At 38.3% G+C, this 17,031-nt stretch overlaps 1 protein-coding gene across 6 annotated transcripts; it reads right to left on the reverse strand.

Moving 5' to 3' along the window:
* Positions 1-102: 102 nt before the first annotated feature.
* Positions 103-12,188, reverse strand: SRSF10 (serine/arginine-rich splicing factor 10). Of its 6 annotated transcripts, XM_012650897.1 has the most exons (7): positions 11,929-12,188; positions 10,436-10,540; positions 6,642-6,745; positions 5,268-5,430; positions 4,995-5,048; positions 4,754-4,855; positions 103-1,407 (listed from the first exon to the last, which is right to left on the reverse strand). In XM_012650897.1, exons 1-7 carry the CDS (start codon positions 11,991-11,993, stop codon positions 1,347-1,349), a joined length of 654 nt encoding a protein of 217 aa, XP_012506351.1. In that variant the 5' UTR covers positions 11,994-12,188; the 3' UTR covers positions 103-1,346. The 6 variants fall into 6 exon arrangements, with proteins under 6 accessions (XP_012506351.1, XP_012506349.1, XP_012506348.1 ...); XM_012650895.1 differs by lacking the exon at positions 4,754-4,855 and having other exon boundaries at positions 4,995-5,045; XM_012650894.1 differs by lacking the exon at positions 4,754-4,855.
* Between the last annotated feature and the right edge of the window lie 4,843 nt (positions 12,189-17,031).

Genomic DNA, 17,031 nt, shown 5'->3' on the forward strand with positions numbered 1-17,031 from the left:
TAAATACATGGCAAAAATATGACAAAAATCAAATATGTGATGGAGTCAATATATAGGTAAACAAACTTCATATCCTAATAAGGAACTAAGGAATCCAAAACATTTTGTGATGCTATAAAAGTTATTTATTCACTATACACAGAACATGTCCCCTATAAAATGTACATGTAAATCACTAAAAAGTATAATTTGGTGAACATTTTCTCAATTACAGAACATACTAAATCAGCCGGGACAACAGCTCTCTGTCTGCCTCAAAATAATCTAATTATAGCACCCAGAGTCTCCTTGATATCTAATGCAAAGTTAAATACTTATTTTGGGGACTATTTCCTAATACGTGATTGATGAGGCAGAGCTAACAATTTAATATAACTCTAGTATATTACAGTCACTGCACAATAAACCAGTTTATTACAGATTAAAACATCATCTTTTCATTATTTGTATTAATGGATGCAAACAGAAAATACTGGATACTTTTAAATGGCAGATAACCACAAAATTATTTTTGATAGTATATTGGGTTTTATAATTACAAGATATGAATGGTGCAAAATATTGTTACGAAGAATACACCTCAAACAAAACAATGAGGCCATACTGTAATGATTCACTAGATTGTGCTCAGTAGACATTTATTGAATAAGGGAATTATCTGTTTTTCTCCCCAATTATCCAGTACAATGTTTTGCCCACAGTAAGGGCTCAATAAATATTTGCTAAACATACTGACTAGGAAAGAACTGAGAAGAGATGGGCCCTCTTAGCTGGATGTCAAGTATAATTGGAATTTACCTGGGAAAGAGCAGTTAAGGAAGATGTAAACTGCATGTGGCGTACAAGTAAACTCAGATGCCAACAAAGCAAACGATTAAGCGAAAACACTGGCACCAAAATAAAGGCAAGATTTGCCAATAATGGTGAAAATGGAACTGACTTTTAAGAGATAACCAAGGAAGTTTATCTTGGACCATACCTTTCCCCACCCAATTCAGTTTGAGACAGACCAATAGAGGCACTGTAAGAGACTATGGCTGTCTTCCTTGATATCCAGACATCCTAGTTTCCAATAATTTATTTTGGACCTGTTACCCATGAATCAATATAAACCTATTCATATTTAGGGATTAGTTTCCACAAGTACAAAGTTGAATTTCCTTTTATTTGTCCTAAAATGCTTACTTTCAAACTTGAAGGGACTTCAATTATTCCATGTAGTTTTCGATAACATTCTTTTATCTTTTCAGACCAGAGTCAAAATATTCGTACAGTATTCATACTGCAGCACCTTCCACCCACCCTTTGGTCGCTTGAACTGCCCTTCTTTGGTTCTTTTTCCGCTTTCAGATCTTTCTTGAAGTGTAGTAAGCAGAACTGTACTGGGTATTCCAGCTGCAGTTTGGTCTTAAATAAAAGAAGGATGTTTGTCAGTTTGGTTTTCTTTATTCTTCTCTGTGGTATACAGGATTTTGTTAGTTGAACTGGATGTAGCAGCTTACTGGGCCAAATTTTCAAGAGAATAATACAACAGTTCCCAGGTCTTTTCCCTGGGTTGTAACTTAATAGCGCATACTCTATGTAGCACCTTTCCTCTCTCACTGAAGCATTATCTCTCATTTTTCTTCTTGCTTACTTGGCTTCAAAAAAAAAAAAAAAAAAATGCAGAGATCTTAAGTAAAAGGAGAGATGAAGTCTCAGCCCTCACTTGAGTGTTGATATGACCACTCACTCTATTTAATATTCAGCCCAGTGCCAGACACACAGTAGGTACTCAGTAAGTGTAGGACTCAACTATGTAACCCAAAACTAACTTAAAACACTATGTAAAGATCCTCACCAAATTATCTGTAGGATCCTAACCATCATGGGTTCAACTATAAACCTTTTGAAGCTGTTAGGTGTATCACTTTAGAAACAACATATAAGGTCTCAAGAAAATAGTCTGAGATTAAAAATAAGCTGACACAAGTAGAAAATAAAATGAAAACATCAGACCTTCTAGTTCTACACAGAGACTAAGAACAATTTCAATGGGCTATCTCCTTAACCTACTTCTCTCAAATTATAGTTTACAAACAAACAAACAAACAAACAAAAAATCTAAGGACCAGGCCTGGCTCAAATCCTCCCTCTGCCTTCAACAGTCTTTTCTTTGCGCCTCAGTTTCTTTATCTGTAATATGGGGGAAATAAAATTATCTTTCTCATAGGGTTTTGTGAAGAGTCAATGAGTTACCACAAAGCCTTTTGAAGTGTCTGGCAAATCATAAATACTATAATTGTCACAAAGTAGCTAGAATTCAAATCACAAAACACCTAACCTACTTCCCCAAAGTGGTTATCACATATTAACTGCTCACCAACATTCAATGAACAAGAGTTTAAAATCATGCCATAAACAGAAGGCCCAATGCATCTTGTTTAGGAAGTGGGAGAGAATTACTGATTCACCCAATAATGAAAAGTATAAACTTATATTTAGCTGACCAAAATTTCACTTTAATATGTATCTTAATACTACCAAATAACCTCTCAATAGTTATTTAACCCAAGAGGCTTAATGAGCAATCATAAAACTTTGACATTACATAATGAATTCTTAAGTACTATGTAAAAGATGTAGCTATCTGGTAAGTTCTATCATTTCCTAAGTAAAAGTTAGTTGTGCCTAGTGCAACACTGATTAAAAATATTCCTAAATCTACAAAGGACTGTTTCCACTGTTATTTTAGAATCATATTCAATACTATAATAATTCCAGTTAATCATTATTTCCTTCATTTTGTTTTTATTATAGCATGTTTGCTTAATTTACAGCAAGCAGAAAATAAGCTGGGTCTTGTTTTGATCCAAACATCGATGTTTTAAAGGTTGTACACAATATTTGTTAAAAAGAACATATAAAAATACCTTTTTAGAAGCTTCTATAAGAAAGAAAATACAAAGTTTAACCCCACAACTTTCCTCTTTGCTAGAACTGCAAACTACTGCTACAGTTTTAAATAGACTTTTTGTTGTTTAAACTATACATCCAGGAAAATCTAAAAAAATTAAAGAAACGTGCATATAAATGATTGCATAGCAGAACATGAACATTAACTGCAAACAGTAAAGAAATGAAAGCTAGAAATACTATCAAATATACAAAGGTTCTAGAGTCAATCCTTTAAACACATTCCACAAACAGTATTTAAAAACCATCTTTTTGTTCTTTACAGGCAAAGCCTAGATTACTAAAACCAAAATTGAAAAAAGTTACCCTCTAAAAGGAATCGTTTCCCTGTAATATTTCTTACTTATATCTGCAAGCAAGCAATCTGAGATTTTTAAAGATGCTAGCTTTTAATTTTGAAATGAGACTGGACATGTCAAGTCACTTTGCCCCCAAAACGATCTTTCAGAGAAATACTAGAAATTATAAATGGATAAGGATATTACTACTTTTTAGTTGGGTACTACACATTGATAATCAAAAACCTAAGAGATGTGACTCTTGCTTAAAACTGACTAATCCTTTTTGCAAAACTACTTTAAATTTCATGGCACCACAGAATCACCTAGAATGAGTGTTATCTTTCAACTTGCCTGATATTAAATAAACTGAGATGTGAAGAGCAAGCTTCCCTCATGAAGAGGGAGGCAAATTTTGATACAAATGCACACACCAAGTGCTTTAAGCATCAAAATTCAGTTCTTTTACACTATGCACACACATACACACACACAACCTACTATGAAACAATTTACTTGCTTCTAACAGCAGTAAAAAAAACTAAGCAAATATTATGGTCAACAATATTCCTTAAATTTTAGCATAACTATGTAAGAACATCCTTTTCCTCTTAAAATTATTTCTGCCATCATTGGCCTGCTCGAATTTTAAGGTGAGTTTTTCTGATGTTTTCTGTGTTCCAAATCTTCGTAGAAACCACAAAAAAAGCAGTGAAGGCTCCATGTTTCAGTCAAAAATTCCACCTCCCTGAAAATACTACGTAACCCAGCTGGCATCATTCCCCAAGACAGTGGGGTTAACAAAAGAACTATTCCACACTGCATCATAAATAAATGATTATCAGGGGCCTAGACATCTTGCCAAGACATAAAGGTCCACCCTGAACCTAAATGTGTCTGAGCAGTCAGTGTTGTACTGTGGCTACAACTTCACTTTTGTATTATTCTATCTTATTATCAAGCTACATTCTAAGTTAACAGTTCTACCAAATATGAATATGAAAGTTTATTTTTAATAAGACAATGTTGCAAATTATGGTCAACCAACATCTTTTCACCAAATACTTCAAGCATAAAAAATGAGAATCTTTACAAAAATATACAGAGACACCACAAATTGGTAGCTGCCCATAACATTAAACAAACTGGACTCTTAAGAGTGGCTTCTCAACAGCATATTTTAATTATAACCATTGCCTGGTACAGGGAAAACTAACAAGTGTTTTTTAAGCATCATTGCAACATTGTATTCCTGATAATTTAAGTAAACCAAACTATGAGTAAATGAATGATACATGCCTAAAAATTATCATGGTTTATACTATTAGTGGCCACTGGACTTAGGACTAGTCCAAGACCTTGATCTAGATTTTGACCTAGACCTAGACTGTGATCTTGACTGAGATTTGGATCTAGGTGGTTCTTTTTTCCTTGATTCCTTTTCATATCTTGAGCCAGACTTATAATGTGTTTTGGAATCTGTTTTAGAGGTGCCTCTAGTTTTGGTGTGAGATGCAGACCTAGAACGTGATTTAGCCTTCATTTCTTTCTTGGGCTGGGACTTGGACCGTGATCTTGAATTGGATTTAGATCTTGAAAAAGATCGATTTCGGTGTTTGAATCTTTCAAAACAGAGGAGAGATATAATTAGAGTAAAAATTAGATTCTATATTAATCAAATTTGTTATTAATATTTTTAGAGCAAAAGTTCACTCTGAAATTGAAAAATGTATGAGTTTTTTTCAAAGCAAAGTTATTTACCTATCATTGTCGGAATGGCTTCTGCTACGCCGTGGTCTTCCAGTCGGTCTACTGCTAAAAAGCATATCAGAAAAAGCAAACAGTGACAAATGTCTATTTATAAAGAGCCAAAATTTCAAATTACATGTGAACCATAAAAATTTTAAAATGAAACACTAAAATATTTTGTCTCAATGAAGCATTCAATGTATATAATTAAAAGTATATACAAAAAGGTAAAAAAATTTAACACATCTTTTTCAAACAAATCACTGCGTTACACATCACACTTACTTTCTAGGACTATAAGATCTTCTATAGTTGTAATCAAAAGACCGACTTCTTGATCTTCTTCTTTCATAACTTCGGCTTCTAGAACGTCTGTATCTATCATAATCATCATAACGGGAAGAACTGTACACATTCCTTCCTTCCTTGGCTTTCATCTGATTTGGTGCTAGGAAATACAGAGAACAGAAATATTTAGAAATATTAAAAACTTAGAATTGAAGTTTCAAGAAATAAAAAAATTGCTGCATCCTTTCTCTTAAACGAAGGGGAATGTGTGTGTTTTGGAATCTGTTTTAGAGATGTCTCTAGATTTGGTGTGAGATGCAAACCCAGAATGTGATTTAGTCTTCATTTCTTTCTTGGACTAGGTCAAGTTAATTTGTGCATATTAATCTTGGAAAAGGTACGTATTTATTTTTAAGGAAGTCTATCAGAAGACTGCTTCAGCCCAGCAGTTTGAGGCTGCAGTGAGCTATGACTGATCCACTGCATACTACTAGCCTGGGCAACAGAGAGAACTCACCTCCATTCCCCGCCCCCTCACCCCTCAAGACATGCCAATTCTTTGACTTTAGGAATCCACACCATAAAAGGATTTTTAAAACTCCAAATTAAAATATGAATGGCTTCTGAATGATACACTGGTTTGTAATTATCCTGCCTTGGCTTCCATTCATTAGGAACACAATTAACAACAACAAAATACTTACTGGTGGCCTATGAACAACGTGTAGTGTCAAAATTCAGTAATACATAATTACAGTTCTGAGACCACGACAACGAAAAGTGAAAGAAAGCTAACACTGATTGCCTCATACACACCCACACCCCTGGGCAATCCTCAGTTCTTCCATTATCTCATTCAATTCTATGAAGCAGATACTTACTTTATGTATGGGCATAAGTATATATAAATAACACCATGAATACCCAGGAAGCTATTACCCAACTCAAGAACTGGAGAACTGCCAATAGCTTGTGTCTATCTGAGTGCTCCTCCTCTTCAGCAGTTATTTTAATCTCTCTTAGTATCTTGCCCAAGACAACATAAGGGCTGAGCCAAAATTCAAACCCAGGTTTACTGGATTCTATTTTATTCATACTCCTGCTTTATCAGTATGCAGCTAGCATCTGGTATACATGATCAACTTTCTGAAAAGTTCAAACATTTTTCAGGCATTCTGATCTCCACATCCTAGCTATAACTACACTTAAACTTTGTAATCCACCTGAAAAGTACGAAATATTCAAGATACTCTATCATCTTAAAAACAGTCTTTTGGGTTTTGAATAGATATACAAATTGCTTAAATACTTAACATATCAAGAACACTGGCTAAAAATAATACATTACATGTTAGGCATAAGGGTACTTACTCTTCCGATCCCCCTGTGCAAACTGTATTTCAATTTGCCGTCCACAAATCCATTTTCTGTCCAAATTATGCAAAGCATCTTCAGCATCTCGAACATCCTCAAATGTGCTAAATGTTAAGGGGCTTGGGAAGTTTTGCAAACTTTGATAATGAATGAAAGTTCAGTTGGTAAGTCTGGAACAATTAATAATCTCCCAACATGGTTTTAGAAAATCAATCAGATCCCACTCACTAGTTGGTGATTCAGCCATTAACATTTCACAGTATAAAGCACTTGTGATTTCCTAAAGCATGGTTTTGAAAACACATGTGAATACATATTGTAAAGTTATTATTGAAATAACATGTTATAGCTGAATCACCAAGTTTTCCTAGCAAAAAGTTTTCCTGAGTTTTAAGAATTAACTTTACAAAACAAGACGAAAAAAGAAAAAACAACAAATGTCAGTTCTGTGTTGTATGCTGAAACAAAAATTTCTTAAAATAAAACCAAAATACTGTTTTTCATATGTTTCAAATGAAAAAAAGAAAATGCCAATAGTTCTTGTGTAAGCAAGCAGAATATGCCTTACCTTACAAGAGATGAAGCATTAACTTCATATTTTGCTGTTTTTTTCCCCAGATATATCTAATACTATTAATTCATGTAGTTGTCTTCCTTGCACTGCAAAGGGAAGACTGGCACGCTAGCCACTTGTGGGTATCAAGACAGAGTCAGGCAATACTGAAGACAATCACCATACCACAAGCATATTACATCCATGCACAGACTGTAAAAGCATGCTATCGAGAAATAACAAACCACTATTAAAGACTCCTAGACTGGAAAGCCCTAACCATGATACTAAATATATAGCTTCCAGCAAAGAAATGGGTTTAGGACTAGTTTCCAACTTGAGAATTTCAAGATAGTATTTACTAGCTGTAAGCAGGAACTGCTGGTACTCATTTTTGATCTGAGAAGCTAAGCTGCCTTGTCCTCCCCCCTCATGTCAGCAATAACCCTGAGAACCCCTGGCTTTCTATAGTTACTTTGTCCAAACCTAGCTCCTTTCCTAAAACCACCATTCGGACAGAAGCCAAGTATACATTCAAGGCAGCATTTGATACAGAAGGTGTGGAAAGGGAGCTAGGTTACGTTCAGGCACATATTTTCATTCTAGCCTTAAAAAACAAAAAACAAACAAACAAAAACAAAAAATACTCCCCACTATTCTAGATTGCACATTTCTATTGCTTAAATTTGAAACAGAACATAAGAGTGCAGATTTGGAGAGCTGATTAAAAACATCCCAGAAGTGACACACTCCTTTCAAGACTGATACTAGTGTTCTTTTATTCCAGAGACTAAATGGTCTGCCTCACTAGCCTTCCCACTTTTTGTTCTGAAAGGAATTAAAAAACTGCAGCAGGTTTCCAGCTCTCTCTTCCTGAGGCCATTTTGTGTAGGTTAAATGGAAGGAGAGGTTTTCACAAGTCATGAGTAATTGGGCTTTCAACATGAAAAGGCAAAGGCTGATGGGGAGTTTAGAACCTTAAATACTGTAACTGAACATCCCTCATGGTATCCAGGTTAGCTCTAAACTAAAAAGGAGTAAGGTCACTTAACGGGTACACTACTTTATTTGTTATCTTAAGACAAAGAAAATAACAATTTTAAAAAGGATTTACATAGAGAGCTATAAAAATTATTAGTGAGAGCAGAGAATACTCTCTGGGGCTACCCTCAAAAATAGAATCCTGGGATGGATGGCAAGGTTCTACTTAACCTGGTAAGCCAGAAGGCTAATTGTGAATGGAGTCAGGTAGAAGAGAGACCAGCAGCAGTGGCAGCCAAGTATCACTCTGATGCCAGTCATGGAGAAAAGTGTATCTCACAGTCTTTCCAAAAATGAAACTGATAAGCCTGGTACTTATTTCCTTTTAACTATTTTAAAGACCATAAAGATGTACTAAATATGTATATATAAAAATTATCACTCTCCTGTAGCTTCCTTTGTATGATCACCATTTTCTGGCTCAAGTATTACATACTCTTGAGCCTAATTACTGCTGACTTTGGCTCCCAGGGCCATCCCAAACAAGGTAAAATCAGGTCAACGTTATAAGCCAGAATGTACATCCATCTTTATTTACCAAATCAGATATAATTATTATCCTCTCTGTAACAGAGCTTTGCAACCAATTCCCACAACTGTCCTTGATCACTGGCCCAGCACGTAGCTTTTGGCCTTTCCCTATAAGTCTCACTAGGACTCTGCTAACTTAAGTTTCGAGAGAACCACTGAATTTAAGCAGTGAGAATTTCTCCTAGCTTGAGGTCCACAGCCCAAACTTTTGTTGTTGCAGGGAGATGATCTCACTGAAGGAAGGCAGGCAGGTCGCCTGAAACTGTAGGTCAGGGCCCATTCTCCTATAGATCCTGATTAGGTACCAGGGAGAAGGCCTTGTGCAACCCATTCAGGGCCACTAACTGATCATTATGTGTGCTAAAGCAGTGTAGGGCCAGTAGGCTTCACAAAGAGCTAAGTTCCAGAAGTTAAGGGTTTGTGTGTGTCCCCAGCAGCCACTTTGAAATCTATAAACAAACAGTATTTTTAGTAGATCTGATCCTACAAGACCACCAGAGCTGTTTCTAAGTAGTCCCCAGTGCATGTGCCTGTCTCCTTTAAGCAGGGCTTTGTGGCTTGACCCCAGAACCTCACGCTATCCCAAAGAGCACTGCCTGCTACTCTGTGGTATCTGACCACCTGGTTCAAAACCAAAATATGCCAAATGGAATCTTAACAATATTACATCCTATTACACTTTAACTTGATAAACTAAGAGAGAGTGCATTTATACAAGACCACAATCACAACATCAAAGGCCCACACAAATCATGTTACAGGTTTTGTCACTGGACCAAACCAGAATAATTGTGAAAATTAACTGCTTACAAAACATTAAAAAAAAAAAAAAAAAGGAAAATAGTTATTCTGTAGGATACATCAGGTATGACTCCTTTAATCTTGGCCATCATTCAACTTCATCTTGACCTTTAACTCTTTAAGTGCTTGTCAGAAGGACTTGTCATGAGATGCTTGGCCAAATATGACAGATGGCTTTATCTTTAACTTTGAAAAACAACCTTTTCCCCCTTTTGTAGATAAAGCGAGGCTTTGTCTCCCATTAGGCTTGTCCTTCTTCCAGCTTTTCTTTATTTTTTCTTTTCCCAAACTCTCCCTTCTCTTCAAGCCTGATCCTTAAGAGGTCTTTGGCTTGTCTACTTGCCTTAAGTGTTGAACTCTACTCTAAAGGTTCTTTCATGCTTTCTCTTTGGGGTCGCCATAACTGTACAGCTTTACATTCTCTGAGGTAACAACAGAGGACAGCAAATTAGGGGACAATATTAAAGAAGTTTACCTCATTGTTATACAATTTGTTTTTGATCAAGTGATTCAAATTAACAAATAAGAATACCAAACTTTAATTGCTAAGCACAAGAACATATTAACTTTTAATTGACTTACATTAAAGGTGGTAGCAACCAGAGTGTATTCAAATTTAAATCACATATAATCATTGATTTGCGTTTTAGCAGCATGAATGGGAATTTAAATATTACTATTTTTGGATTAACTTTAAGAAATAGTAAGAGCAATGTGTGAGTCAGAATCAATTTTCAAAAATTTGAAGACATAAGACATTTATTAGAGGACAAAAATAAACTACTTTTTAGATGTTACCACTTACATAAACTTGAATTTCAAACTTCAACACCCCTCACTAATCAGCCATCTGAAGAAAGGATATTGAACATAAGCAAATCCTCTTGGACGGCGAGTGTAGAAATCAAGTGGAACATACACATCAACTATAGGACCATAACGACCAAATTCACGCCGTAAATCTTCAGACCTAAAACATCATAAAAAGACCTCAAATTTTTATGTTCACGTCCTTAAAAGAGCTTCTTTGTAAGCAACAGTTATCTTTCTGTAATATCTCAATCAATGAAAGGGACTGTGGTTAATAACACCATGACCCATAGTTCTCAGCTGTATCCCTGGGTGACCTGAAACAAACAAGCTTTCTAAATCTCAACATTAAAAGCCAACTATGAACATACAAAGATGTACAGGCAATACACCTTTTTGATAAAGGAAAGCTAGGATGCAAGAATTCTAAAGATAAAAATGCAATTTATAATTAGATGTATTATTACTTTATATCAACAGGAAAACAGACATATAGTATAAGGAAATGATCACCACTTATTGTTTTTATTCAGTCTGCACTTTTCATAAAAGGTATACCAGCATTAGATTGTATATAGGCATTGCTAATGTTTTTCTTTAACAGTATCAAATCAACTCCAGTATTCTGAAAAATACCAAGCACTTATTTTTACTACAAAATTTTAGTGACAGGATCAGACACTTAATAGTAGGTAGATATGGTCTGAAAAATAAGTCACAAACATATCTAACTTTCTAAAGTTAAGACAAAAGAAAGTAAATCGCAAAGCTAGCAAAAAACAAAAACCAACATCTTATTTTTGTTTGTACGTTATTTGTGAAATATGAAGGCAACTCGAAACAATTAAGGGAACTGGTGCGAACACACCCTATTTAACGTAGGTATGGATTAATCTAATTTAGCTGTCAACGTCCTAAAGATAAAGGCTTGCTAAACCTCTCAAAGGGCGACCAAAATTTCCACGAAAAGGGAAAAACTACTCGCGATATTTAACTCAAAAAATTTAACTCCACTAATTTCAACGTTCGCTTTTCCCAAATGTGTCCAACAGATTAAAAACCACAAACATAACCACGACCAAAAATAAGAAAAAAAGGTAGCAAATGCTTCGCCACAAGTCTCTCCCTCGATCCCGTTATTTCACCGCAATCTTTAACAGAAAAAAAAATATCTGCGGGCCGAGGGGGCGTGCACCCGAAGAACGCTAACTTCCAATCAGTGGGGAGCGGATGTTGGGTCGCGGAAAGACAGCGGCGGGGGCTGGCTGCGCCGAGAGGAAGCGAGAGGAAGGCGCCCCGAAGTGCGGAGGGGGAGGGGCAATGAAATCCCCGCCACGCGGCCCGCGCTCCACAGCCAAGGCAGGGGCGCCGCCCTCGCTCCCGGGCGGCGGCGGAGGCCGGCGGCGCGGCCTAGTTCGGAAGAGGGACCCGCCATCTTCACCCCTTCTCCTCCCTCGGCACAGCGCCGCCGCCGCCGCCGCCGCTAGGGTCCTCTCCGTGCGTCTGCGGCCTCCTGGTGCAGGCCCGCGGTACCTGCCCTGTACCTACCTGGTGTCGTCCGCCACGTTCCTGACAAACAGAGACGTGTTGGGGGGGCGCAGGTAGCGGGACATGACGGCGGCGTGAGTCTCGGCCTTGGGCACTAACGGGCTTAGCAAACCGTCCGCAGTTAGAGCAGCAGATCCAGACACACACAACCACCCAGCTCCGCTACGGCTACCGCCTCATCTCGCGAGACTTTACTCCCGCCTCCACCGCTCCTCCCCACCTCCAAACAACGCCGGGACAGGCAACGGTTATTTTCCCGCGAGATCGCCAGGCGTGCGCCTGCGCATGTGGAGGGCTGGCGCACGCGCTGAAGCCTCGGTCTCATTCATTGGCTTCGTGCGCTGCCTCTTCCCCTCCCCCTACAGCCTGCCCCTCTTTCTTTAGTTCGTCATTTTCCCGCCCTTTTCTGCCTTGCACGCCCCCCACCTCCCTAGCTCCCGCCCTAAAGTGAGGAAGCTGATGTTTTAGCTCCTACGGCAAACTTTACAGTTATTACTAAGTGGACAGACTTTTAACATAATCCCGAGAGGCCGCCCTAAAATTTCCTGTCTTGTCCAAGTTATGCTCTGATTTTTATTAGATCCCTGATCAGCAAGAGAAAAATTTACAGCTTCTTGTATGGATGGGAAGGAGGTGTGTGCCCTTGCGGATAGCCACGACTGTCACCCCAGTGCTTTCAGCATGCCGCGGGCGCACTCCCTGCGCACCTTGGCCGCTCGCCCCACCCTGGTCATCTCCGTTTACCCACACAGTGAGTTCCCAACATTCTGGTTGGGACCAAACCTCACATTGTAATCTCCATTGTCATTTATTGTGTATTCTTTGTTCCTACGGTATGCATCGGTTCTGTTTTGCAGTGGTTCTCAAATTTGGTCTCAAAACCCCTTTATATTCTTACAGATTATGGAGGACCCCAAAGAGCTTTATTTATTTTTTTTTAAATGTGGGTTATACCTATTTAAATTTACTGAATTAGACCTTAAAATGGAGAAATTTTTTTTTTTTTTTTTTTTGAGACAGAGCCTCACTCTGTTGCCCTGGCTAGAGTGAGTGCCATGGTGTCAGCCTAGCTCACAGCAACCTCAAACTCCTGGGCTCAAGTGATCCTACTGCCCCAGCCTCCCGAGTAGCTGGGACTACAGGCATGTGCCACCATGTCCGGCTAATTTTTTCTATATATTTTTAGTTGTCCGATTAATTTCTTTCTAATTTTAGTAGAGGCGGGGTCTCGCTCTTGCTCAGGCTGGTTTTGAACTCCTGAGCTCAAACAATCCGCCCGCCTCAGCCTCCCAGAGAGCTAAGATTACAGGCGTGAGCCACCATGCCCGGCTTTAAGACACCGTAACACACAAGGACATATTTCACTACTATTCATTACACATGATATCATGTACCCTTTGGAAAACTCCACATTTCTGAGAGAAGGAGCATGAAAAAGGGAAATACTGTTTAGTATAGTTATTGGAGACCCCCCTGAGAACCATTCCCTGCTCAATCAGTCTCAACTTCTTGAGATGAGGGACCTCCTGTTATAATAGGATGCCTCTGGCATGTCACACAGTGCCAAGCAGATAGATGGGACTCATGTATTGTTTAATTAAATGAGCTTTTGTTTTATAAAAGCCCATAAAAGCATTATTTTTGCATTACTCAGCATCTCAGGCAATTAAGTGATTTAATACAGGTGGTGATACTCTGTAGCACTTTGTAGCAGAGCTATTGTTTGTGTAGAAAGCTTCCCAAGAAGCTTTGGACACTTAGTTTCTTAAAACTTTTATTGATTACCTATTATGTGTCAGACATTGTACTAGATGCTTGAAATTCAGTAATGAAATACAGGGAGCTTATGTTTCTAGAGGGGGCAGTGCAAAAAATACCAAGTAAACAACTGAAGTAATTGCAGATTTGTGATGTGAAAGAAACAGTAATGTGATAGGGTGTTTGTTTCTAATTTTTAAAACAGAAGGCCTTGCTGAGCCAGTGTTTCCCTTCTCTCGGTAAAGTACTTTTTAGTAGCAAGTAAACAGACTCCTGCAAATTATCTTAAGTAACAGAGGAAATTCACACAGTCTAGTGATACTCCAGCCACTCATTTTAATAGGGTGACGTTTTAGAACAGAATCTGATGCATATTAAATGCTCTGTAAATGTTCATAGGACTGGCTCCATAATTTGTGGGGCCCAGTGCAAAATGAAAATGCAAGGCCCCTTGTTCAGAATTTATTACAAATTTCAAGATAACAACAGTGGAGCACTAAGCCAAGTGCAGGGTTGGTCCTTCTGAGGATGGGGCGGGTTCCACTGCACAGGCAGTCTGCCCAGGAGGCTGGCCCCGAATGCTAGCAATTATTATTATTCATAATGCCTTGAGAAGTAATAGAAGCAAGTAAATATTTACTCATGGGAATTGCTTTCTGCCTCAAACACTAAGTGTCCCTTTGACTTTTTTTGTGCTTTAGGATCCCGGAACCTTGAAAAAGATGCTGCTGGAAAAAGTGGAGAGAAAGCTCCTTTCTGCCAGCTAGAGCTTGAACTGGGCAATTTACCAAATTACAAATCTGCTGGGGGTTTGGGGAAAGAAGGACATGGAAAGACACACTAAGGATCTGGAAGTATAACATTCCTTCACAAAAATGCTGCCCAGTCTGGTAAGAGCCCTATATTTGATTCTGAGTACAATACCAGGTCTGGCAATTTTTTTTTTTTTTGAAGACTCCCATATTTTTCTTCTTCTTCTTTTTTTTTTTTGGTGACCTAACTGAAGATGTATGAAGACCCAAATGTTAATTTCTGAAAATGATCTGTTGGTACTGCGCCTCTTCTTAAAGAAATTATGTTTTATTGAGGTTTATGTCTTAAAACCACTTTCCTTGGATACTGTTCTCAGAACTGTCCAAGTAAGACCCAAATGTAAAATATGTAACTGAACTTCCTTGATCCTGAAACAGTTCTTCCTCGATTTGTGGGCAGTGACACAGATACCACACTCAGTAAGCCATGCTGTTTGCTGGAAGGAAACGCACAGGGACAGATTCTGTGTTAAGTCAGTGGAATTATGAACCTGACTCCACATGCAGAACCAAAGCTTTGAGTCAATACGACATTAGTCTTATTGGTATGATTGTTTAATTTAGACAATTGCCACGGACAGTGCCCGGCGCTGTGTCTCTGTCTCCATGGGCAATCAATTAGAAGCATGTTTATTTAATTTGTTTGATAAGACATGCCTGGTGTTTCCTATAAGTCTCATTCTAGTGAGTAGCAACAAGCTAAGTTCCTCAGACTGAGGGGAGGACTCAGTGTTCTCGTTTAGACATTTCTTAGTTGTGAGTTGGAAACTTTTGGGCACATGTACACATACACATTTATCAATTTACCTATGTACAGGCTGTGAGCTAAAATTAAATCTTAAGGCCCCCCCCCAACTGACTGAATGGAGGTCCTCTTGGCCAAGGGGACCCTGGAAATACCCTAAAGCTGAATTGCTGCTCATGAGAAGGGAGGTCAGACATGCCTCATCATGCCCCCCTTCCTTTCTTGTAGATATCCTTTATAACTCATTAACAGGCCTAACGCTGTACAACTGCTGTCCCCAACCCCTGGGCTGCAGACTAGTACTGGTCTGTGGCCTGTTAGGAACCAGGCCGCACCTCAGGAGGTGAGCGGTGGGCGAGTGACTGAAGCTTCATCTATATCTACAGCTGCTCCCCATTGCTCGCCATCTCCCCCTTCCCCCACCCCACTCCCCCTGCTCCATGGAAAAATTGTCTTCCATGAAACCAGTCCCTGGTACCCTGGTACCAAAAAGGTTGGGGACTGTTGCTCTACAACACAAAACAAACCTGTAGGTCCTCAATTTACTTAACAGATCACTTGAGTCTGGGTATATGTCCAGTGACTTGTCTCTGATTAACAGACTTCTTTATCTTAACTTAAAACCTTCGAAGCTTTTAGACAAAGCTTCATTTCTTTAACCAATTACAAATCACAGATTCTTTAAATCCACCTATAACCTGTAAGCCCCCACTTTGCGATGTCCCGCCTTTTTGGGCCCAACCAATGTACACCTTCCATGTAGTGATTTCTAATTTACGTGTAATTTCTGTGTCCCTAAAATGTGTAAAACCAAACCCAACCACAGTGAGTCCACTTTCTCAAGACTTCTTGGGCGTGACTCTGGGCCATGGTCCTCAAACTTGGCTCAGAATAAACCTCTTTAAATTATTTTACAGACTTTGACTTCTTTCCCCTTGACAAGGGTGTCCTTCTAACCCTGGCTCCCACGGCATATGCTCTGTGGGAGAATTCATGGCTTACACACGAATTTGTTCACCATATTCCTTAGATAATCTATTCTAGAACAGTTGTAAATGTTATACGCTTATTGTTAAAACTTTGGAAATGAAAAATTTAAAACAAAAATCACCTGTGATCCTACCACTCAGAAATCATTACTATTAAAACTTTGATATGTTTCTACACATTTATGTAATGGTTAAAATTGAAATCATACATATATACAGTTTTGTAATGTGTTTTTTCCCACCAAACATTTTATTAAGAATATCTTCCCCGATCATTAAATAGTTGTAATAAATATATTTTTGGTAGTTGCTGTATCAGTTATAAATTGGGTACAATTGCCAGCAATGAAGACCTGAAATAATAATAATAACCTTGATTATGTAGCTAACACTTATTGAACACCATATGCCAGGCACTGTTCTCACAAAAGAACAAGGGAAACAACTGAAGAATTAGTAGCATGTTGTAGTTTTAGAAGTCATCCTGTTCATGATTTTCAGTTATTTTTTTAAAGCCACATATATTAACCTATTGAATCCTCACACCAAACCTACTATTATTTTTTCTACTTTATAGATGAAGAAACAGAGGTTTACAGAGTTGTGTAGGTAAAATGAAGAATTTCATTTATGTATGTATTTATTTATTTAATTTTTGAGACAGAATCTCACTCTGTTGCCTTGGCTAGAGTGAGTGCCGTGGCATCGGCCTAGCTCACAGCAACCTCAAACTCCTGGGCTCAAGGGATCCTCCTGCCTCAGCCTCCCGAGTAGCTGGGACTACAGGCATGTGCCACCA

Source organism: Propithecus coquereli, unplaced genomic scaffold (genome assembly GCF_000956105.1).
Source record: "Propithecus coquereli isolate 6110/MARCELLA unplaced genomic scaffold, Pcoq_1.0 Scaffold341, whole genome shotgun sequence".
NCBI classification, from domain to species: domain Eukaryota; kingdom Metazoa; phylum Chordata; class Mammalia; order Primates; family Indriidae; genus Propithecus; species Propithecus coquereli.

What these genes read in the sequence shown, in the direction of transcription:
- SRSF10 (XM_012650892.1), bottom strand. Translation starts at nt 11,993, where the DNA reads ATGTCCCGCTACCTGCGCCCCCCCAACACGTCTCTGTTTGTCAGGAAC. An exon ending in AGAGGATTTGCTTATGTTCA is followed by an intron (nt 6,746 to 10,435) that starts ATATCCTTTCTT and finishes AACATTTAGCAC; the next exon opens with ATTTGAGGATGTTCGAGATG. An exon ending in TGCACAGGGGGATCGGAAGA is followed by an intron (nt 5,431 to 6,641) that starts GTAAGTACCCTT and finishes TGTATTTCCTAG; the next exon opens with CACCAAATCAGATGAAAGCC.